The 24,054-nt window shown below is 43.8% G+C and overlaps 1 protein-coding gene across 2 annotated transcripts in view; it reads right to left on the bottom strand.

Moving 5' to 3' along the window:
- Positions 1-844: 844 nt before the first annotated feature.
- Positions 845-24,054, bottom strand: part of LOC115501027 (WAP four-disulfide core domain protein 18-like) — a 47,682-nt gene continuing 24,472 nt past the window's right edge. The window contains exons 1-3 of one of the 2 annotated variants that reach the window (XR_003964704.1): positions 6,146-6,278; positions 2,894-2,994; positions 845-1,028 (exon numbers count right to left, since the gene is read on the bottom strand). Coding sequence is in view for 1 of the 2 variants with exons in the window: in XM_030295852.1 (XP_030151712.1) it covers positions 1,025-1,028; positions 2,894-2,994 (105 nt within the window). In the remaining variant the exon portion in view is untranslated. Of the gene's footprint in view, positions 1,029-2,893; positions 2,995-6,145; positions 6,279-24,054 lie in introns of those variants that run through there. The other variant, XM_030295852.1, reaches the window with a different exon arrangement.

Raw genomic sequence — 24,054 nt, 5'->3', positions numbered from 1 at the left:
GACACTGTTACTTCCCCCTTTTTACAGATAAGAAAAGTTTAAATGGCTTAAAAAAAGAAAGTATAAAGAGTTTAAATGATTTGTCAAGGGCCACACAGGCATTAAGTTGGCCAAAATCAGACTACAACCCAGGCCAGTTGTGATTGTGAAGACCAGAGACAAGAAACTATAAGTCTGTTTTTACCCATGTTTTGTAATGGGGAAAACCAGAAAAGAGAGGCTGGTCCTAAGAATTGAGATCAACTAGGATAGTCTAGGAAGGAGGATTGGCCTTGGCTTCTCTTCTAGAATCTTAGAAAATTAGGACTAAGGGCCATCAGCCCATCTATTTGGTAATAATCATAACAATCATAGTCAACATTTATTGAATGTTTTCTGTGTCAGGCACTATGCCAAGCATGCCAAGCACTTTACATGAACTAACTTCTTTTATCCTTGTAGCTCTAGGAAGTATATATTGATAATCAGATCAGAAAACTAAAGCACAGAAAGGTTAGGACACTTGCTGAAGGTCACACAGTTGTGTGGTGGAACTGGGTTTGGAATTCAGAATCAGAGCTCCTAACTACAATGCTATAATGGATAGGCCCTGGAGCTTGACATGAGATTAGCGATAAGGTCCTGATACTTATCTGCTATATGAGTTTGAGTAAATTACTTAATCTCTCCAAACCTCAGCCCCCTTATATGTAAAATGGTAGTGGTAATAAGCAGTCACAAGGTGGTTGTAAGGATAAATTAGATGATTCTTGTGGAGACTATAACACAGTGGCATACCAAGTCCTGAGCAAATGGTTCCCCCACCTCATCATCACCCCTAACCAAATAACTCAAGCAGTGTGGGTACTTTTAACAATGATGATTTATTGAAAGAAGTGACTCTTTTTCCTTCCCCACCACATGTAATCTCCATCCACAGGTCCCCATTTTCATCTGTCTTCCAGGGCAAGGAGTTCCAGTCACATCTTTGAAGATAGGAAGTGATGAGAAATTATTAGAGAAGGATGACCCTTAAGATAAATCTTCATCTGAAAAATGGACAAAAAAAATTATGCATGAGACCTGCTGTTTTTGTGACCTAGGGTCACAGACTGCAGTTGAGAGGTGAAAGTTCCCAGTTTTGGGAATCAACAAGCACCTGAAAAGAGCGAGCAAGGCTAAAAGCATCCCAAGGATTGTGGGTGGATTGGACAAATAGTAACTTCTGAACACAAATGGCTTACTTCTGAAGTTTATGTTGATTCTGTTGTGTTAGTTATTACGTTAATTAATAAATACAACCTAATTTATAATCAAGACTGAATCATGGTAGCTTTCCATTATGCATTTTTTTTCATTTGATGGCTACTAAAAATATCACATGAGGACCCTGAAATTTTTCTACAGGAAAGGGGTTCTCATGGGCTAATCTGGCAGTGTGCATCAGAGGTTTAAAATGAACATACTCTCAGCGTGGCCAAAATGAACAAATCAGGAGACTATAGATGCTGGCGAGGATGTGGAGAAACGGGAACCCTCTTGCACTGTTGGTGGGAATGCAAATTGGTGCAGCCACTCTGGAAAACAGTGTGGAGGTTCCTCAAAAAATTAAAAATAGACCTACCCTATGACCCAGCAATAGCACTGCTAGGAATTTACCCAAGGGATACAGGAGTGCTGATGCATAGGGGCACTTGTACCCCAATGTTTATAGCAGCACTCTCAACAATAGCCAAATTATGGAAAGAGCCTAAATGTCCTTCAACTGATGAATGGATAAAGAAATTGTGGTTTATATACACAATGGAGTACTACGTGGCAATGAGAAGGAATGAAATATGACCCTTTGTAGCAACATGGATGGAACTGGAGAGTGTTATGCTAAGTGAAATAAGCCATTCAGAGAAAGACAGATATCATATGGTTTCACTCTTATGTGGATCCCAAGAAACTTAACAGAAACCCATGGGGGAGGGGAAGGAAAAAAAAAAAGGTTAGAGTGGAAGAGAGCCAAAGCATAAGAGACTGTTAAAAACTGAGAACAAACTGAGGGTTGATGGGGGGGGGGGGGGGGGGAGGGGGGGTGATGGGTATTGAGGAGGGCACCTTTTGGGATGAGCACTGGGTGTTGTATGGAAACCAATTTGACAATAAACTTCATATATTGAAAAATAAATAAAATGAACATACTCTTGGGCCATAAATTATAATTCTTAGAATTTATCCCAAGGAAGTTAATAAGGGCATGTATACCAATTTAGTATTCATTGCAACTGTATTAATAAAATAAATAATAAACATATCAAGTGTGTATTAATGGGGGTTACTAAGTATATGAAAATATATGATGAACTTTTTTATAAGGCTGTTACAGATATAACAGCCTTATGCCTGTTGACGATGGTATAGAAACATTGGTATTGTTAAAAGTTGTATTAGAAAATAGCTATTTTCTAAGTGAAATAATTAAGAAATCAAAATAGACACAAATTATCTCATTTCAATATATATATAATATATACATATATTAATATATATAACATGTACATATATTATATATATAATATATATGTATGTATATTATGTATTTGCATGTGTGTGTTTAAAATATGCACCAAAGTATTAAACAGATATCATTTGGGGATGGGGCATAATGTGACTGATTTTAATGTTCTTTTTGTTCAAATAAATAGTCTGATTTCTCTTCTGGATATATTGGGTAATGAAATTATTTTAAAGGTTTGGAAGCTACCATCCTGTGATGGATGCTTCTTTTTCTTGAGAAGGGTGTAAAGAGGGAGAGGCCACAGAATGATTGGCTTCTGTTCCACCCAGCTCTGGAAAGTCCCACCAGAGCCAGCCTCCTTAGGTTGGACAAGGTTTGAGAAAGCAGGGAAGGGCCTGATGTTTTCACCTGTCCTTAGGCTGGAACACAGACGTGGCCACACCCATTGCTGACACAGTGTTCATCTGGATCACAATCCCAGTCACCACTGCATTCCTCAATGCAGCTACCTATGTTAGAACAGACCACCTTGTTTTAAGCCCAGGTATCAGAGAGGACAGCCCTTGACTGAAGCGGCTAGTTCCACTTTCTTCTTTCAATTCAATAAATATGGAATTTTTAAATAATTACAGAATAATACTCTTTAACATCTTATATATTTCAGTTAAAGACAATAAATAAATAAATTCAATAAATTCAATTCAATAAATATGGAATTTTTAAATAATTACAGAATAATACTCTTTAACATCTTATATATTTCAAAGACAATACATTCACATAATCACAATAAAGTAAGGCCTACTTTAAAGAAGAGAATCATTGTATTTGCAGAAGGGAAGTGCAAAGAAGCCCACTCAAATGTCCTCACTTCCCTACTTTGCAGGGAAAAGGGCAGAAAAGAGGAGACTCACATTAAGCAAATGCCATCCAGGGTGCCTTGCTGTCACCCTGTGCAGTGAATCTGATTAACCTCACTTAATAAGTGTGGTGACTGGTGTGCACAGAGGTGAATTGCCCACCTCTGTAGGTACAGAAATGGAATTGAACCCAGACCAGCCTGACCCCTAGGCCAAGCTCCCTCTGCCGTCCCACATGGTGAAACAGACTCTGAGATGAAGTGCACATTGCCAAATGTCAAGGAGTCACTCCTGACCTGAGTGGAGGCCCCCTAGGTTCCCAGAGCCTCACAGTTAGTCTTTGAGAACCAATGAAATAGGTCCAAGAAGCCAGTTAAGACCCCACAGGAACTTCTAGCTAAATGTATGCAGAGCTCTGGATGAATGTGTGCTGTGCTTTTCCTTCTACTCAGGGGTTTCTCTACCTGATTCTGTCTGGACTTCTCTGGGCTCTTGTTTCCTCATATGTAAAATGGAGCTCTTAGATCTAGCAGGGGAAATGAAGTTCATTCTCCAGTGTCAAGTCTGATCAACAGAGATGAGAAGTCTGGGGCATCTTGTCCAGGATCAACAGGAAAAGAATCCTGTGATGACTAGCAATGTTTAAGAGTATAAGAAGGGAGCCTGGTGGGATGTCTATAATATACTTGCAGACCTCAGAGAAAGTCAGTACGATCCCTCCCTGCTTCTGTTTGCTGTTGTTGATATATGGTGAGATGGTTGAAGACTTTGCCCCTCTCCTTAAATCTGTTGATCTTTGCTGTGTATGAAGCATAGAGCTAAGTTATTCAGAAAATATAAAGATTTAAGGGGTGCCTGGGTGGCTCAGTGGGTTGAGCACCCAACTTTGGCTCAGGTCATGATCTCGTGGTTTGTGAGTTTGGGCCCTGGGTTGGGCTCTGTGCTGACAGCTCAGAGCCTGGAACCTGTTTCAGATTCTGTGTCTCCCTCTCTCTCTGCTTCTCCCCACATCATGCCCCCTCTCTTTCTCTCTCTCTCTCTCTCTCAAAAATAAATAAACATTTTTAAAAAACAGTTAAAAGAAAAGATGTCAGGTAGAGTCACTATCTTAAAGCAGCTTAGAATCTAACAACAGAGATAAGACTTGTGTTTAAAGTACTAACAACAGGGTGCCTGGGTGGCTCAGTCAGTTAAGTGTCCAACTTTGGTTCATGGGTTCGAGCCCCACATCTGGCTGTGCTGTCAGCACAGAGCCTGCTTTGGATCCCCTGTCCCTCTCTCTCTCTGCCCCTTCCCACTCTCTTTCTCTCAAAAATAAGCAAACATTAAAATATTTTTTAAAAATGAAGTACTAAAAACAAAGCAGTATGTGACAGGTGTCCTGAGAGAGGTATATCCAAAGGAAAAGGGGCTCAGAGGAGGGAGGACATTATTTCCAGTTAGATTAACCACAAAAGGTGAGTCTTGAAGTACAGGAATCTTTTTAAGGCAGACTTGACGGGGCGGGGGCATGGGGGGGGTGGTGGTGGTGGTAGAGTCTTGTGAGAAGGAAAAAGAATTACTAGCAAAAGTTCACAAGGGGAAATGCAGGCATGTGAGGCATCCAGGGCACAAAGTTTAAGGAGCCACTTGCACAACGTGAGAGTGAACGTCTCCTTCAATATTGCACTCTAGGCGTCTCCTCTCCTCACTGCTCGGCCTGGAATGCAAGGAATACAGGAGGACTGGCAAATGTGAGGCTGGAGAAGTACACGGGAGCAGCTGGATGTCAAGCAGGACAAACAGGTAGGGGACAAAGTTACTGGGGTCAGATCTTGAGGACCTGACGAGTTTGGATTCCATTTGGTAGGCCAAGGGAGGGATATGACTGCAGTTTGCTTACAAAGATTATTCTGGTGTGAGGGCATAAAATGGACCAGGATTCAGTGAGCAAGCAAACCTCAGAAGGGAAAGAGGGTCAGGGGGTGCGGTCAGGAAACTTGGGCACTGGCCCAAGCATGGGGTAGTCAGGGCTGGAAGTGCTGTGTGGCAATGGGGAGGGGAAAGGAAGGAACACATGCAAGAAACAATTTCAAAGAATGGACGGTATTTGGCAACTGGTTTAATGGAGGGGGGAGGAGGACAGCAAAGAAGAGAGGGGAGTAAGTGAGAACCCAGGAATATTTAGGGAGAAGCAGGAGCTACAGTGAAGAGAATCCAAGAGAGAAGAAAGTTTGAGGATTGACTGGGCAGCAAACCATGTCAGATGCAGAGGTTACAGGCTTTCGCTGCCGAGGAGCGTCAAGAGATTTGCCAGCAGATCCTGGGAGCAAAGTTTCTGGAGACTGATGAGGACAGAAAGGGCGACAGTCAGTCTTCAGGGTGTGAAGGAATGAGTTGTGGGGAAGTAGGGGCAGAGAGTTAAGATGGCTCCTTTGAGAATGTTGGTGGTAAAGGGAAAAGCGGAGATCGAGATGATTTGTGTATAATGTGACTAAGACAATGTGTTCTCTAGTCTGATTTATTTGTTGCAAAAGGCCAAGAAACCCATGGGGAGAGAGATGCTGGGGGAGATGGAAGAGATGATGGGGCAGCAAAAAGGGAAGGGTGGGGAGAGTCCGGATGAAGGGATGACCCGAGGAAAGGAGGGGGAAGAGTGGAAGCAGAGGGAGAGAGATTTATGCGGTCAAGATGGCTCCTTGACTAGAACATCTTTCCTTTTCTCCTTTCTTCCCTCCTCCCCCTGCACACACCGGTCCCTGCTGGCCCACTTTCCAGCTCCCTCATTCAGAGAACAGAGCTGTCTTCTGCCTGGACTCACCCAACAATTTCAGTGGCCTCACTGCAGCCTGGAGCTCCTGCACCTCCAAGCTGAGGGTGATGAGCATCACCAGGAGGAGGAAGCCCCCCACCTTCATGTTGCTGTAGAAAGTCTTTGGCAGAAAGGCAGCAAGGCAGAGAATGGCTGAAATTTATACTCTTCCACCCCCACCCCCGAATTAGAATGCAAGGTCAGGGGTGGGACTAGGGAGGTGAGAGCCTTAAGCCCTGCCCAGAAACTACTTCTGAAAAACTCACACCAGTAGGTATCCTGGGTAACTCCTCCTTGTTGCCTAGGCAAGTCTCTGACCCAAAGGAACACCCTCCTCTGGCAGACAAGAGTCTCCTGAAGCAGGTAAGCTATGAGTGACAGAGAAAGGGGTGGAGTGGGGTGGGGGGTGGGCCCTGGCCTTTATTATGTACTTTATCCACTCATTCCTTTTTTTTTTTTAAACACAAAGAAACATCTCCTATGGGCCAGACACATGCCAGGCATGGAATACATCCCTGTAGAAATCACAATCTAGGAACTGGGTGTTAGCAAGGGCGCAGCCCCTTCTTTGACATCTCCCCTGTCTGCTCTGGGCCTAGGGCCTTTGGTATTGAGGACAGGGAGAGTCAGAAGAACCAGCAAGGGTGCTCCTAGGTCACCTGCTGGTGGGAAGGAGGCCACCTTAGTCTCCTGGCTTGGTCTGATTTAGGCACTTGTGGTGGTCTTTGCCGACACGATATATGTCGTTCTCTTGGTGTAGAGTTTCACTTCATCTTGTCCACCTTCTTTTCCGAGAACCCTAACTCTCAGTATATGTGTTAGGCTCTTCCAGGATGTTTCTCATCAGACAGCACTGCGGTGGGATTGGGGGATGCCGGGTAGCTGCAGTAACCAACCAGGTGGGGAGTGAGAGTTCATTTCCCCCTTCTTGTAAGCACTCCTCAGCTAGATAAGTGATTTTCTGAAATCTGTACTCCCCTCGGCTTTTTGGAGGAATATGTCCTCCTTCCCTCCCCAGTGGCAGTAGGCGAAGGCAGAGGTGTGTGTAACTTCTGGCCGTGAACATCGTGTCCCATAAGATGTCTTACTTAACATGGGATAAGGATGACTCAGCTGCTTGGGCATGGCAGGACCAGTTTGCAGATTCTTATGGCTTTAGCAATATGGTTGACTTCTCTTTAGAGAGTAGTAGAGTCCTTGTCATTTCGCCAGGGGCCTGGGTTCTAATTCTAGGGCTACAGGAAGAGACCCTCCCTACCTTGCTTCATTTCTCACAGTTTCTGAAATGCCACCAGGGAGAGGTCCTTTGGACAAACAACTGACCTCATAAATTGCTAGTACTCCTGGGTAGGTTAGGGGGTGCATGAATAACTATAGGTTATTCATGAAGCAATTCTGCAAAACTGCCTCAACACAACCCTGCCTATCCCAAAGCTGAGGCTGGTTGGTGTCCAATTTCTGAAACAGAGTCAGAGCCAGAAAGAAACCTTAAAGAGGCCCTAAACACTGAACAAATGATAGAGATGTTCTCTATATGTAACCGCAAATTTTAAGAAAGTGCTTAACCATGAAATAAAAACATATTTTGAAATAATTTTGAAATTTCAACAAACCTCAAAGGTGTGTTGAAATTAAACTTGTTTCTTTTTAGATGTCCTCTTTTCTGATTTTATTTTGGGTGCCCTGTTTTGCTGGTGCCCCAAGAACCTGCTTTGTTTGTCCTTTGGGCTACTCCAAACTGAGTGGGGCCTTCAGAGCCTTGGCAGTGGGGCCCCAGCCTGCCTCCCTGCCTCCTGTCTTCCTCCTCACCCTCAGGCACTCTGGGATGCTCTGGCTGCTGCTCCTTGCCAGGTACTTCATGCTCAGTTCAAGCTGTTCCTTGAACTTGGAACACCATTTCCCTTTCTTTCTCTACCACATCTCACAAGGCTTAGCACAAATGTCACCGCCAAAACTTTCCTCAATCCCCACCCTTGGGAGAGGTAACGTTGTCTATATACTTGTCTGGTCATAGCACTTAGCACACTGTGTTGCAATTATTATTATTTTTACATTTCTCTCCTGTGAATATCCTGATGGCTAGGGTGGGGGAGCGGTCTTCTTTATCTCTTGTCTTCTGTGCTTCAATGATAAGTATTTATTGTGCTCAATAACTATTAAGTGAACCCACAGTAGAGACAGTGATAAATGCATGGGAGTTTTGGCTAATGGGTGGGGACAGAGAGAAGGGCAGGAGAGAGGGGACATGGGGTTGAGATTGGGTGTGAACAGGACCCATAGGGTGTCCTTTATTTGCCAAATTGGAAGCCCCATAAGGGCACTAATGACAGGAAGGACACGGCTTTGGAGCTGGATAAACTTCTGTTTGAATCCTTCCATGTGGTCACTTCCTGGGGATGTGAGTGGGCCAGTACTAACATTAGTATATTAAAAAATCGCATTCAGGTTTTAGGAAAATCCTTATTGATCTCTGACTATGTACCACGCCCTGTGCTAAATGCTGGGGATGTGGCATGAACAAGGTGGGTTTGCCCTTACAAAGGAGGAAGTAAACATTCTATGGCACCCCTGCTGGTCTGAGACAAAGAAAATATTCTGTTCATGCAAACAAACTTTAAGCAAATGTCATTTGCCGCCCCCCCCCCCCCCCCCCCGCATCACCCTGGGCCTACCAAGGGGAGTTCCATTTGCATTTAAACTTGATTGTACTCCTAATCTGCCCCCCCCAAATCGTCAACCTTCAAAGTGTTCCCAGTTGTAGATCTTGCTGTTTCTCAAACCATATGTTGGAGGGAATGTGACCATTCTGGAACCCTAAATTTAAGTTCAATCCAGAAAGTATTAGATTTTCTCAATCTCAAATTTGGAATGCTGCAGGAGAGAATTTGATTGTCAAATGCTCCCTGCCCCCCACCCTATAATACAAAGCTGCTGAGGTGTGTGTGTGTGTGTGTGTGTGTGTGTGTGTGTGAGAGAGAGAGAGAGAGAGAGAGAGAGAGAGAGAGAGAGAGAGGTGGGGGTGGCATTCAGGGAGCCATTGTAATTAGGAAGACATCCCATATGGTTTCCAATACAGACAGGCATTATTATCAAACCTCAAAGGCTGCTCTTAACTGGTGCACATTCCTGTCAGGCTAGGTCCAAGTTCTTGACTTCTCTCGGAGACACAGGTAAATGGGCTTTTAAGGACACAGCAACAGGCATGGTGTTACCATTTCATCAGCAGAACACAATTGCTTTGTGCTAAGCTGCTTGCTATGGAGGACTCTGATGCCCAACCAGGTTAAAGGTAGGGCCCATCCACCTAAAACTGTAACTTTGGCTTTAAAAGAGCTGAGGAAGAGCAATATGGCCCTTATTTCTGGCTGTTCACAAAGGCCGACGTGAGTATAGCCCAGTGCATGAGAGTGAGGACTCTGGGGTGCAACAGATCTGGTTTGTATCTGGCTCCACTACTTGGTAGCTGTGTAAACTTGGGGAAATTAATTTCCCTTTCTGAGCCTCACTTCCTCATCTGCAAAGCAGGCATTATAATTCCTACCTCAATGGCCTGTTGGGCAGATTAAATGAACATATATGTACACACATCTATTCCTGGCAGAGTCTTCAAAACTGGCAGCTACTATCATTATTAATTTCTATGAAAGGGAATGTATGCCTTTCTATTCCCTAGAACAGGGCACTTATACACAGTCCATGCAAAAATGTATCAGTTCATTAAGGAAATATCATAAAAGAAAGGGAAATCAGAATCTGCCCATATTCTACTCTGCTGCAAAATATAAGCTGAACCATGAAGAGACTTCTAGGGCTTACGTAGGTATTACTGTTGGCTCAACAACTGTATGTGGGTTCATGATGCCCATCTAGAGGTCAGGAAACTTAGCATGTGACCAAGTTTTGCCTAAACAGACATTTGCCAGAGGAGGATCAACGAAGTCACAATCTTACATCATTTCTCTACAAGGTAGTAAAGAGGATAGCCATTGTCTACAAGGGGCTATCCCCATCCTAAGAGTTCCCCCTCCAAATGAGAGCCTTTGCTTACAAAGAGCCCATGGTCAGCAATGAAGAGTGAACACTCAGCTGCTCCAAATACCAGCTCTGCTGCTCCCTATGCTCTGAAATTAGAGCGTGGGACCAAGGTTGAGGATAACATCTGGTCTCCAGGAGAATGTTAAGCATGTCCCTTCCCACATAGACCTCTCTGTGCTGTGCCAAATCTAGATCGTGCAACAGGCAAGAGTCTGAGTTCAGGAGCCGGATCACCTGGGTCAGATCCTGACTCCCACTCAGTAGCGGTGTGACCATAGACAAGTTACCAAACCCCTGTGAGGCTCGGTTTCCTCCCCTGTAAAATGAGCATGAGAATAGTACCTGCCCCCATGGTGTCGGGTGAGAATTTGGTGAGATAATTATGTCCATAATTCAGCACAATGTCTGGAAGACAGCAAGCACCCAATAAAGGTTGCTGTTTTCAGGATCAGTGATGGTATTATTTAAAAAGGAATTCTTGGGACGTCTGGGTGGTTCAGTCAGTCGAGCGTTCGACTTAGGCTCAGGTCATGATCTCATGGTTCGTGGGTTCCAGCCCCTCATCGGGCTCTGTGCTGACAGCTCAGAGCCTGGAGCCTGCTTGGGATTCTGTGTCTCCCTCTCTCTCTGCTCCTCCCCCACTCATAAGCTGTCTCTCTCTCTCTCTCTCTCAAAAATAAAAATAAACATTAAAAAAAATTTTTAAAGGAATTCTTGGAGCGCCTGTGTGGCTCAGTTGGTTAAGTGTCAGACTCTTGGTTTCAGATCCAGTCATTGTCTCATGTTTTTGTAACTTTGAGCCCCACTTTGGACTCCATGCTGTCAGTACAGAGCCTGCATGGGATCTTCTGTTTCCCTCTCTGCCCCTCTCCTGCTCACTGCTGTCTCTGTCTCAAAATATATAGATAAACGTAAAAGAAAATAAAAAGGAATTATTGCTCACAACTAAGTGCACCCAAGTTTAAGCCTCAGAGTCATGACTGTGTGACGTTGGATAAGTCATGCTGTCTTTACAGGACACTGGTTTCCTCATCTCTAATGATTGCTGCTAGGGTGGGAAGCCCACAAGTCCCCCCTCCTCCACCTTTTTTGAAACCCCACGGATGTGAGCACTTCTCCTTTACACAGACATGGGCTCATGCTTCTCCTTTACATGAAGTGAATTCTGTATCACTGAGCGCCAGTGATACAGCAGTGAATGCAGGAATAGAGGAGGACCATGGGAAGGGAGGGGAGTGCAGGTGGAGGGCTGAGCACAGGCAGAGATGGCATGAGATGCCACCCTATGCTTCCTCTTCAGATGCAACATCTTATGCCCCTGCCTTCCCCAGTCTCTCTCCTTCCTCCTCATCTTTGCACACACATCCTTCTACCTAGTTCCTTACACTGACTCTAGCAAGCAGCAGCTGACTGGACTTGCCAATCTCCTTGAGAGTCTGAGAGTGAGAGTCTGCACTCTGTGCTGAGAGTGGGGAGGGGGCAGCAAGGAGGACACCCCCATGCCACGCTGCTGTGTGGAGTCTCCTGTGATGACCAGGCAGATGGGCAGAGATGGGCCGAGGTTTACACCCTTCCTCCCACTGAGCTGGGCTGGGGTGTGGAACCTGGTCAAGTCACAAGTATTTGGAAGCTTAAGCCCTGATGGGCAGTTGACCTTTCTGGATTAGAGAGATCCGTGTTTAATATTGAGTGATGGTGTATCTTCACATAAGCTCTCCAAGCCCAAGTGAAATAGTTTCTTCCGTCTAATAATCAAGACTGCCTGAAGAACAGAGGGCACTTTGAATGGCAGAGGGAAATGGGGTGGGGCGAAAGGGAATCAGCATTTATTAAGCACCTCTACTACCAGATTTTACCTCTACTACATAGAAATATTGGATATTTTATATATATATATATATACACTTTAAATAGTATATATAATTGAGCTTTTTTTAATTAAAAAAATTAATATGTTTTTACAGAAAGAGAGAGTGTGAGGGAGGAGGGTCAGAGAAAGAGAGAGAGAGAGAAAGAGAGAGAGAATCCCAAGCAGACTCCATTTCCAGTGCAGAGCCCAGCATGGGTCTCGATCCCATGAACAGTGAGATCATGACCTGAGCTGAAATCAAGAGTTGGACACTTAACGGACTGAGCCACCCAGGTGTCCCATAAATTGATCTTTAAAATAACATACACACACACACACACACACACACACACACACACACTATCTCCACCCCCTTTAAAAATAAAAAGTACTCTCAAACGTTATCTCCATTACACACACAAAAAGAAGTTACTCCCCAGTAACTTCCTACTCAGGTTCTTCTGATCCAAATCCCAAGCTCTCTACTCTGCACACACAGTCTATGCCTTTTCCTTACATACTCCCATTCACCAGATTTTATATCCAAGTTACAGGGCTCAGGGTCTGGTCTAGAAATGGGGACTGGCATCTTCTCTACTTCTCCCCCCCAGTCTCCACAGAACTACCTAGAATTCCTCATCCAGTCACATTACCTGAAATACTAACAGGTAGAGATTTCCTTGGGTAAATAAGCCTCTTGCCATGTTCAGGCACAGGAAAAAAACAAAAAACCCACATCTGAGCATTACAACTTTTTTCCTCCTTCCACCTAATCCTCCAGCCTTCTTTTATTATAGGTTCTCAGAAGTGTTGATCCAGTTTTTATGTATAAGTTTTAATGTTTCCTTTTGCGAAGCTGTTTGGAAGAACATGCATCTTGCAAGCATGGCTCTGTGGAATGTCTGACTGCTGGTATGGACCTATGTAACCTTGGCCACAATCGAGAAGGCCAGCCTTCATGTGAGCAGCAGGTGGACTTCTTGAGAACAGTACATTGCAGTTTCCAGCCTCTCCTGCAGTTACCTATGGCCATGTGAGGGAGTTCTAGGCAATGGAATGTGAACAGAAGTGATATGCTCCACTTCTGGGGTGAGGCCCCTAATCACCCCCTCCCCACCTCATACAACCCTCCAATTGCTAGCCTAAAGCACATAGATAAATGATCCTGGAAGCCATGTATTGAAAGTGGTGACTCAAGATGGGAGGCGCCTGGTCCCCAAATTACTACTTGGAGGAAAGCTGTCTGTTGTTCAAGAATACCCATTTTAGGAGGGCGGGGGTACCTGAGTGTCTCAGTTGGTTGAGCGTCCACCTTCAGTTCAGGTCATGATCTCATGGTTCGTGGGTTCAAGCCCCACATCAGGCTTATTGCTTTCAGCACAGAGCCAGCTTTGGATCCTCCATCCCCCCCCCCCTCTGCCCCTCCCCCTGCTTTCTCTCACTCTCCCCCACCTCTCAAAAATAAATAAACATTGAAAAAAAAAAGAATACCAATTTTGGATTTAACACTGGATTGGAATAGACCTCAAGTGAGTTAAGCCAGTAAGATCTGGGGATTTATTTGTTGCAGCAGCTAATTAATTGCAGGCTGGTGGGACTTGAGGACTTTGGGGCTATAATATTGTGCATTGCATTGGTGTAACAGAGGGAATATTTGTGAGCCCTGGGATTTCATGAGACTAAGAAAGTGAAGCTCAGTGAAGAAGAGAGGAAGGGTAGGGTGACAAATATTTTGGAGTTGGACTAGCTTGAAATACACACGGATTTCTGGGCCATCAGTGATTTTCTATAGCACAGATCCCAGTATACCAGTCAGGAATAGCTGCTTCCCTGGACAGCATCATGTGGCATTAGTCCCTGAGGACATTGCAAGCTGCTGTCAGGTGAGATGGTACTATTCTCACAACCCAAACTTAGAGTCCCCTTTTCATCTCTCAAAGTGTCAGGAAGACCCAAGACCCATAGCCTCTCTTTTAGGGACTGTTTAATCAATTTGGCACAGAAAGAGACTGCATAATTGATCCATGTCTTTCAAGCTCTTGGCCTCCCAAATGTTAATCAAGATCCTGTAACAAGTCACTAACCAAGTGTTAGGAAATCCGCCAGGGTTTGTTCCCAAGGCTCCGATTCTGTAAGTGCTTCCCTCTATGGGAGCGTGGATGGCACACCTGATTTCAAAGTGGTTGACTGGAATTAAATTGCCAGATAATACACATGCTAATTTTTATTTTTGGAGGGAGTATGGTAGAGGGCAAAAAAGGGGGTTTTAAAGCCACAAAGATCTGGCTCTAAAAGCAGGCTCTACCAAGGTTCTGTGACCTTGACAGTTTAAGCTGAGTAGGTTTCTTCATCAAGAATTAGAGGCTCAGAACACTCCACTCATGAGGCTATTGTAAGGATAAGGAAATAATGTAGAGAAAATATCGAACATCTAATAATATATTATAGAAAATGTTTTCCTTCTCTTCTAAATTTATTTCTTATCCTCAGTTGGGTTTTAAACTCCCAAAGCTAGGAGGCTATTCTTTTTTTTTTTTTTTAATTTTTAATGTTTATTTACTTATTTTGAGAGAGACAGAGACAGTGCAAGTGGGGGAGGGGCAGAGAGAGAAGGAGAGAGAGAGAATCCCAAGCAGGCTCTGGGCATCCAGCGCAGAGCCCAACACGGGGCTTGGATTCATGAAACTGTGAGATCATGACCTGAGCCAAAACCAAGAGTCAAACACTTAACTCACTGGGCCATCCAGGTGCCCCACTAAGAGGCTATTCTTTACAGTCTCTGTGGAGCTCCAGTATGGTGAATAGAACCACAATCCATTTGTCAGTACCTCGGGCATTATCCTCCAGATTACTACTCCCTCAGCCTCTCTACTAGCTCCTGAGATCATTTGTGTTGGGGTGTGCTAGCTTTTTTTCCCTGTGACCTGCTCAGAGGTCTACAGGGTGAGGCAATGTTCAGGCCACACACATGGCCTGAAGGTTCTGTGGTAAAATTGCAACTTCCAGCCACTGCTGGCAAGAATCAGGTGGGCAGGTGTAAAGATTGGTGGAGGGGCACCTGGGTGGCTCAATTGGTTAAGCATCCGACTTAGTTTTGGCTCAGGTCACGATCGCATGGTTCGTGAGATCAAGCCCTGTGTCGTTGGGATTCTCTACCTTCCCCTCAAATTAAAGATCAATTTTTTTTAACATTTATTCATTTTTGAGAGTCAGAGAGAGACAGAGCACAAGTGGGGGTGGGGCAGAGAGAGAAGGAGACACAGAATCCAAAGCAGGCTCCAGGCTCTGAGCTGTTAGCATAGAGCCCCACGTGGGGCTCGAACTTTCTGACCGTGAGAGCATGAGCTGAGCCAAAGTCAGACCTTAACTGACTGAACCACCCAGGTGCCCCACAAATTAAAAATTAAAAAAAAGGTTTTGTGGAGTGAATGAACAGACCTGTGTGTTTCACACCAGTGTGCACATGTGTTTGGGTGTGAGATATAGGCTAACTCGTTCATACTTAGGTTCTTTCCAGCCGTTGCTGAGGAATAATTTGGTAGCTTAAGGATTTTTAACTTTTATTTTAAGACTGTTTTCAGCTTTTTTTTTTTAAGTTTTTAATTTATTTTGAAAGAGAGGGTGTGAGCAGGGGAGGGGCAGAGAGACAGGGAGAGAGATAATACCAAGCAGGCTCTGTCCATGAGATCCAGTCCCATGTTGGGCTCTGCACTGACAGCACAGAGCCTGCTTGGTATTAAATTAAATTGATCCATACAGACGCCTGACGTTAGAAAAGACCCAGTGAACACAAAGAAGGCTCATGTAAGGATATCTGGAAGCTTCTACATGGTATATAATACATAATGTGAATATGAAACAGGACATAATGTGAAAATAAGTTTAAATTGGCATATTCATAGAAGAAACTGAAATAATGTTTACCCAACTAGTAATGGTGATTATTTCAAGAGGGTAGGACTGTAGGCAAATTTATCCCTTTTTGTTTAGTTCTATGACATTTTAGCTTCTGCAAGAAAAGTGTAACTTTAATAAAGAAAAACACAAAAATTTAAAAATGAAGAAAATTCAGAGAAATAAGCTTTAGCTTTTTGGCTGATGCTGTTGACCAGCAGAAAAACAGGAGAAGGATTTCATGCTCACCAAGCCATTCCTGTGTGTGCCAGTTGCACAAAAACAGAGGTGTTGAGAGGCATAAAATTCTCACTTAATAAACAAGGACACAGGGACCCGGAGAACATAAATTGACTTGCCCACAGTCAGGGCTTGTGAGTAGTGGTGCTGGGGTTGGAACCCAGATGGCCCTGGCCCTGAAGTCCATATCAAATACAGACATTCTCTGTGATTCCCCAACACACACACATACCCATGTGGATTTAAGTACACTCTTGGACTGGTTCTGCTGGGGCCTTATATGTCTGAGGGTCCAGTGTGTCTTCTGGGAGGCACAATGACAGGGACTTTTTGCAAGAAGGCTAAGAGTGAGACTTCAGGGCAGAAACTCATAAGCATGTGAGGAATCATTCCATCCTTGATCTCCCAGGCATCTGTTGCATTTCATGATTCCCACCACTGCACCTCCAAAGATGCCTTCCTCCCTCCTGGGTGCATAGGTGGTTTCTACCTGGTGTGGTTCCCAGTTAGGGACTCTATCACCAGGAAAACAGTGCTGCTGCTCAGCCTTCTGAGCCCTGGTGCCTCCTGAGATCTCTTGCTGACAGCATCCCAGATGTATTGGCATCAGCCAACACCAGAGTTTTCCAGGGGCTGAAGTCCAACACATGGTGAACTTCATTGTCTTTTTCTCCATTCCTTGAGCTCGATGGGAAATGTGCCACCTACTTAGAATGGCAGAGGAGTACTTGCTCAAAGGCTAATTTGAGAAAAACCACTCTTTTTGTTGTTTTGAAAAAGTGCTTTTCAAATTTACTGTACAGTTTTTAACAGTTTGTTTCTATGTTGGCTTCTGCATGCTCTTACATCTGTGTAAAACATTTATACATATTCTTTACAATTTGTACATATATTAAATGGCTGTATCATAAACATTGTTCTGTGAGACTTTATGAAAGAAAAATCAAATGGGGAAAATTACTTATAAAACATTACCAAAACTCATGATATTAAAGAACAAGAAATTCTTGAAGCTGTAAAATCAAGTACTGTGACAGAGCTGTTAAAATCACCAGACATAGGATGAAGTCTCTCTCTGATCCTAGCTGCAGCAGAAGCACAGCCTCGTCCCTTCCCTAACAGTGAGGCCAAGGGTGTGCTCGAGAGGCCCGAGTGGCCACTGTAACCAGAGTCCTTTGGGTTCAGGGGAATGTCTCCTCCTGTTTAAGTGACTTGGTTGAGTTGGTTATTTGTGCTTTTAGAGTCACATATCAGGATCAAGACCTTAATTATTACTAGCTTACAGATTAACAACCAAATTGAACAGGAAAGAAAATCATTCAGAGGAAGCAAAGTTTTGGTCTTGGAGCACTGGTGGAGGGCAAAGTTGGGGGACAGCATGGGGTGGAGCTTGTCAAGGGACTTCTCAAGTGTTGTGCAGATCATGGTGCCGAAAGGTGGCTAGGGAAATGGGGTAGAGTGCCCCCCAAAGAGCAAGCCAAACCAAAGAGAATGTGCAACCAAAGGGTAGTGGGGCCACCCTGCTTTGCACCCCAATAGAAAAGTTCCAGAGAGGGAAGCTGCATCAAACCCGGCATCCTGCAGGGGGAGCCAACACCCCCAACCCTGTCCACCAGCTGTGAGACCGGCATCCAGAGGCTTTGGAAAATGGGGCTAATGTGGGTACAAGCTTACCCCCAGTGAGCCTGGATGTAAGGCCTCGGGCTGGGGTCAGAACAAACGGGAGGGGCATTCAGGCCCTAGGTTTTCTGCTTCAGGCTCATGGCTAGAGGATGGTATAATGCTGCACGACTTATTCTCTGGTCTGTGAGAATGTTCCGTGAATGAGCTCATCTCCTGTACGATTTCCAGAGAGAAAGAATCATCACGACAATTCTGCCAGCTGAGCCGGTAGACAAACACTGGCTTCTGGAAGTGTCTGTTTCTGCTCCAGGGTAGTTTCCTTGTTTGACATGTGGAGTTTCTTACACAAATAAGGTACAGTAATTTGAGAGTCAAGGCTGAGCCATATCAAACAAACACCATGTCACCTGAGAGTCTGATCAGCTCCTTTCCAATTTTTGTTCCATTTAATTCTCTTGGGTGATGTGAATTAAATGTGCCTTGTTTGGGAGGAAAAGAGGGGGAGGAGGAGAGGACCCTAAGACCCTTCCCTCTCACCCCAGGCCCCCTGAGTTCCACCACAGGGCAGCCCATGCCATGTCAGTCACTGGTTTCCTGAGTATTTACACATTGCTAGATGCTTCTTCCATACACATTCATACATTTAATTTAATCCTCATAAAATTCAGTCACAGAGGGATCATTTTCTGGGTTTCACTGATGAGGAAACAAAGGATTCAGAAGTCAGAACAACATTTTGAAATCAAGTCAAAATCCCCCTGTGATGTTACAAGCATTTCCTGCCACCTCATTCTTTTTCCTATTGTTCATTTTCCTTCCAAATTTTGTGCTGGGGTCAGGGCCAAACACATTACTACATTAGGTCATGTAGTCATCCACACACCCCTGTGAGATAGGTGTGAACCATTTTGCAGATGAGGGACCCAAGGTGAAGTGACTTGCCCTCAACCCCACATCAGGGAGCTGCGGGGGCGGGACTGGAAGACCCTGGAGCCCTGTACCTCCCACCCTGTGAGGCGCAGACCTGGGATAGAGCCTGACTCAGCCACGAGCAATTCGTGTGTCCCTTAAATCCAAGGAGCCACAGTTTCTTCATGTGGGAGTAATAAGGAAGTCTACAAAATTTAGCAAGAATTACCATTGAGGCTTTGCTTAATATAGCAGCAATTAACAAGATAAGAGAATACCACACCTGGAATGTCCACCAGAAGGTGATTTGTTGAGGTGATGTGGTGTATTCTGTGTTGTTAAATTAAGTTAATTAAATAAACCAGTGTATTCACTTTAATAATTAAATATATTCAATTAAATGTATTAAATAAGTGTTGACAGCAGAGATGCTCACAACAAACTGAAGTCACAAAAAACTACTTACTGGATGGTTTTTAGGTTAAATATAATACTAAATATTATTAATACTTATGTAGATATAAATAATACATATAATTCTGTGGAAATGTTCATTTCTGGGCAGCCAAAATGTGGGGCAATCTGAAAATATAAATCAAAACAACTCAAGGTGTGCAGGGCTGTGGGTTTGAATGGAGGCTTGTCAAAGGGTCTTCAAACAGAGACCACGGTAATAACGGGAGAGAGCCATGGCTGGACAGGGACTCAGATTGAGACTTGTAGGACTCCAGACATTCTGGTTTCCCACCATCTCATGAGGGTGATGTTTCCTCTTCATGAAGGGTGTCTTCATAAACGGGGCATATCTGGCTCCCAAGCTCCCAGGGATTTTTTTCCTATCATTTAGTGAGGACTTGTCATTGTGCCTGTGATCTCATTTATGTGTCACAAGATTCCTAGGAGGTAGGTATTCTTAATCCGAATTTACATTACACGAAGCTCTAGGAGCTTGAGCAATTGTCACGAGACCACAGAGCTAGGAAAAGGTAGACACAGAATCCGAACTAAGTCTGATTCCCAAAGAAAGACTTGCAAAGAAGCCTCTTCGCTACTGCTGCCAAGTCTCTGTGGAGCTAACAATCATGTTCACCCACAAGCCAGAATGATGTAGGCAGCCCCAGGAAGAGATGCCCCCCTAGTCAGAGCCCCCATGGCCTTCTCAGGATGGGGTTGTGTGTGTCCTGACAAAGGAAGGGAAGGGAGTTGTGGAGGAAGTCTGGCCAGCCAGCCAGAGGGGAAATCTCATGGGTTCACAGTTTGCTTACTGTAGTTGGGCTTTTCAGAAAAAAGAACAGAACACACCATATGCAAAGATGATGTGTTGTTTGTTCTTGAACTTCCTGTGTCTTGAGAAAATGAAGGAAGGAAGATGCAGAAGTGGGCAAATGGTGGCTTTTTAAAGGTTTCATGCAAAGAGGTGGTATACTGTGGTAGAAAGTGATCTGTTTTTCAAGTTAAAGAGATGAGCCTTGCTGTTTTTTAACAGATAACGTTACCTTTCTGAGCCCCAATTCTCATGTTTATGATGAGCATGACACTATGACTCCAAAAAGATGTAATGAGGAATGAAGGCACACGTACTTCCATCTCATCCACTTTAACCAAGGCTGCCATGTATGGTTTTAAAGGTTGTGCACTGCACAATCACATCTGATAACAAGATGAATGGGTCTGTAACCCATCCATGACTTCATTCCTGAGGTCCTACACCCAGGCACCCTCCACCATGGAAAGAGGGATACTCTTTCCATATAGGATAAAGATGTTTGTTTGCCAAATTAAGTACCCACTGGATGTGCTGGAAGGGGCCTGTTTCTGATTCTCACAAAAGTGTCACTTGAGCTAGTTGTGGTCTCCATCCAGCCTGTCATGATTTTTTGAATTCCAACACAGGCTAGGCTGTTCCCACATAAATTTCTCACCCTCTGTAGATTTGATACTATGGTTTTCCTGTCTGGAACCAAGTTATCCCTTTGTACAAACTGGGGGACAATTGTAGGCATGAGAGTCTAATGAGACCCTTTTTATTCTGGGAATAGGGTAGACATAAACCCTGGCAAGAACAAGATAAAGGAAAAAAGCCTTTGATTCATCCCTTTAAGAGAAGGGCCTTTGACAACCTGGGGTCTTGGTCTTTTCTGAGTCCCTGGCTATAACTGAGATTTTAAAGTACAACAGAATTTGGGAGGTCCAAGACCCAGACTGACTGTCAAACTCCAGCTCCATCACAAGCACCCAGGAAAGCCAGAGTTGGGACCCAGAGCCAGGGAGAGAGATGACAGCCCAAGCTCTTGGGGGCCAGTTTCCTAAGCTTTGTATATGTCATGCAGAACCAGGCAATGGGGGAATGCATGGGATTGGCAAACCCAAAAGAAACCCATATCTTGTCCATAAAGTGAATAAATATTATGCTCCTCTGTTCAAATAGAAGTATAGACTGCTGTAAATATTAACATAAGCTTGCATTTAGTGACATTCCTGAATCTATTAGTCATGATTGTCATTAGGCATGTTGGATACTAAAAGTTCAGCAATCTTACGAGTATCTTAACATTTCTGGCATTTTAAAAGGCTCCTTATGTGCAATTTGGAAATATGTGCCTAAAGCCTTAAAAATAGGCATGGCCCTGAGCTTTATTTAATAAAGATTGTCTATGGGCTGAGAGGAGACACAAGGTCACCACATTTGGTGACCCATAGCCAATAAGTGACAGAACCTAAAGCTGAAAGGATGTCTGTCTGACTCCAGACTTCTGGATCTTTACCTCCACATGATGCTAATGCTCTCTATTGACCAAGAGAGCCTCAGGGAAGGCGCATATTTAGCACCAACTCCCAACCTGTTTCTTACTGAGAACTTGCACGTGCCAGCCACTGGGCTATTTAGTAGCACAATTTTGTTTAATCCTTAGAACAATTCTGTGGGTTATGAACTATTATTCCCATTTTAGGATGAGTAACTTACAGAAAACCACAGAGCTAGGAAAAGGAGGGGCCCAGGTTAGAATAGGGTCCATGTGACCTCAAACTTCATTACGCTATACTGCTGCCAGGTCTCTGTAGAGCTAGCAGCTGTGTTCTCCCATGAACCAGAATGACAATGGCAGTCCCAGTAATAGCTGGTCCCCATCTGAAGCTTCCATGCCCTCCTATCTCAGCTCCTTACGATGGGTCTGGACGGGTCTTGTCTAGGGGAAGGGAGAAGATTAGGGGAGGAAGCAGGCAGAGATGGGAAACCCCACCAGACAGAGATTGCTTGCTCTTGTTGGGCTTTGCACAGAACAGGAAAAGATGGGTCTGAGCAGGAAGGAGTGGAACTAAGTGGGAGCTTGGCCATGAGAGTGAGTCAGAGTGTGGCCAGCCACTGCAACACCACAACACACACTTGTGGCTACTCTATGCAAAGACACTGGGTACTTTTCCTTATAGTTTTAATGGTTTTGGGGGAAATGCAGAACCATTAGGGTAGTCTCTTCTCATTATTAATCCATTTGGGAGGCAGCATCATGTGTTTTAGATGTGAAGAGACCAGTTTGTCATCTATTAACTGCCTGATATGAGGTAAAGACATGATCTGAGACCCAGTCTCTGAGCACTTGAAATACAGGGAGTAAGATTGACTTTGGAAAGGTGTTATAAAGATTAAATGTAAAAGTGTGAGATTTACAGATATTTCCACTTCATCGGCTCCAGCCAGTCCTGCCATATATGATTGGGTAGGTCATGCACCAGACAATGAGAGCCGGCAGATGGCACAATGGGGACTGATACCATCCCAGGCTTTGCTCTTGAGCCAGGCACTCAGGCTCTGTCCTCCCTGGAGGGTTCGAAGGACACCAATCATTAGTGCAAATTTGGGATGCTGTGAGGTATGATTGCCTCCTGGTGTCACTGTTTGTAGTGTGATCCAAGTGACTTAAGGAAGAGGGTAGAGAGAAATCATGGCAAGGTAAGCCAAAGAAAAAAGCATTTGGCTCATTGCTCAGTCTCCTCATCTGTGAAGTGGAGGTGAGATGAGTACTTACATCACTCGTACCTAAAGCTTTCAGGATTAAACAAAGTCATGTATTAAAAAGACCTGCCACAAAGAGATTTCCAAACATGTGTTTTTCACTCTTTACCCATGCCAGGGATGTCAATTCATTGCAAAGGATTATTGAAGCATTCCCTAAAAACAAGTCAATATTTCACAAACATAATTGAAATTGTTTTTAAATTGCATTTGACTTAAAATAATAAATTCCTATGAAATTATTATTGTCAAGTAGAGAAAATTTAAAATATATCTAGCATTTTGAAGTTTATTGAACTTAAAAAAATTTGTATTTTATTTTTGAGAGAGAGCACAAGCTGGGGAGGGGCAGAGAAGGGGAGACAAACATATTGAACTTTTTTAAAAAGATAGTACATTCTCGCAAAAATCAAATTGGCAATGTGTCTATGGATAAAAAAAATATATGGGGCACCTGGGTGGCTCAGATGGTTGAGTGTCCAACTCTTGATTTAGTCTCAAGTCATGAACCCAGAGTCATGGGATCGAGCCCCATGTTGGGCTCCACACTGAGTGTGGAGCGTGCTTAAGATTCTCATTCTCTCTCTCTCTCTCTCTCTCTCTCTCTCTCTCCCTCTGCCCCCCCTCCCACTCATGCTCTCTCAAAAAAAAATGTATACCCTTTGAGCTTACAATAATACTTTAGGAACATTTCCTGAGCCTACAATAATACTTTAGGAACATTCACATATACACAGAAAGGTTTAGTTCCAAGGGAATCCTTTGATAGCAAAATTCAAGCTCACATGTCCATTGGTCAAGAATTAGTAAGCAAAGTGTGCTATATTCACAATGAAAATGCTGTGAAGTCTTTGGGGAAAAAACAAGAGTTGTGCAAATACTTCCACAGTCATGAGAAAATGTTCACTACATGTTATTGAGTGTAAAAACAAAAAAACAGAAAATTTAAAAATGTTTGTGGAGTGTGATGCCATGATCATTGGGCACCACACCCCATGAATGAATATATATATCTCTATATATGAATATATCTATTTATCTCTATATATGAATATATAGGTATATATGGAAATATATGAACAAACATGTAATTATGATTATCTCATTATAATGAAATAATGACTCTCTATATCTATATATAGAAATTTTTTGAGAAAAATAAAATGAAAAAATTTTCTAGATTCTCATATTTGAAAATGTTGGAATGAAGGGCCTCATGACCAACCTTTCCCTCTGAAGGGCAAGAACGCAAGGAGACATCAGCATTCAGGTGTATTTCTCCCACATTTCTGGGTGACCACACAGCAGTGAAAGTTCAGATAGCACCAAATTTCTAGCTCTCCTGGGACAGGCGGG

Source organism: Lynx canadensis, chromosome E1 (genome assembly GCF_007474595.2).
Source record: "Lynx canadensis isolate LIC74 chromosome E1, mLynCan4.pri.v2, whole genome shotgun sequence".
NCBI classification, from domain to species: Eukaryota; Metazoa; Chordata; class Mammalia; order Carnivora; family Felidae; genus Lynx; species Lynx canadensis.
This window is presented reverse-complemented; position numbering and strand designations above follow the sequence as displayed.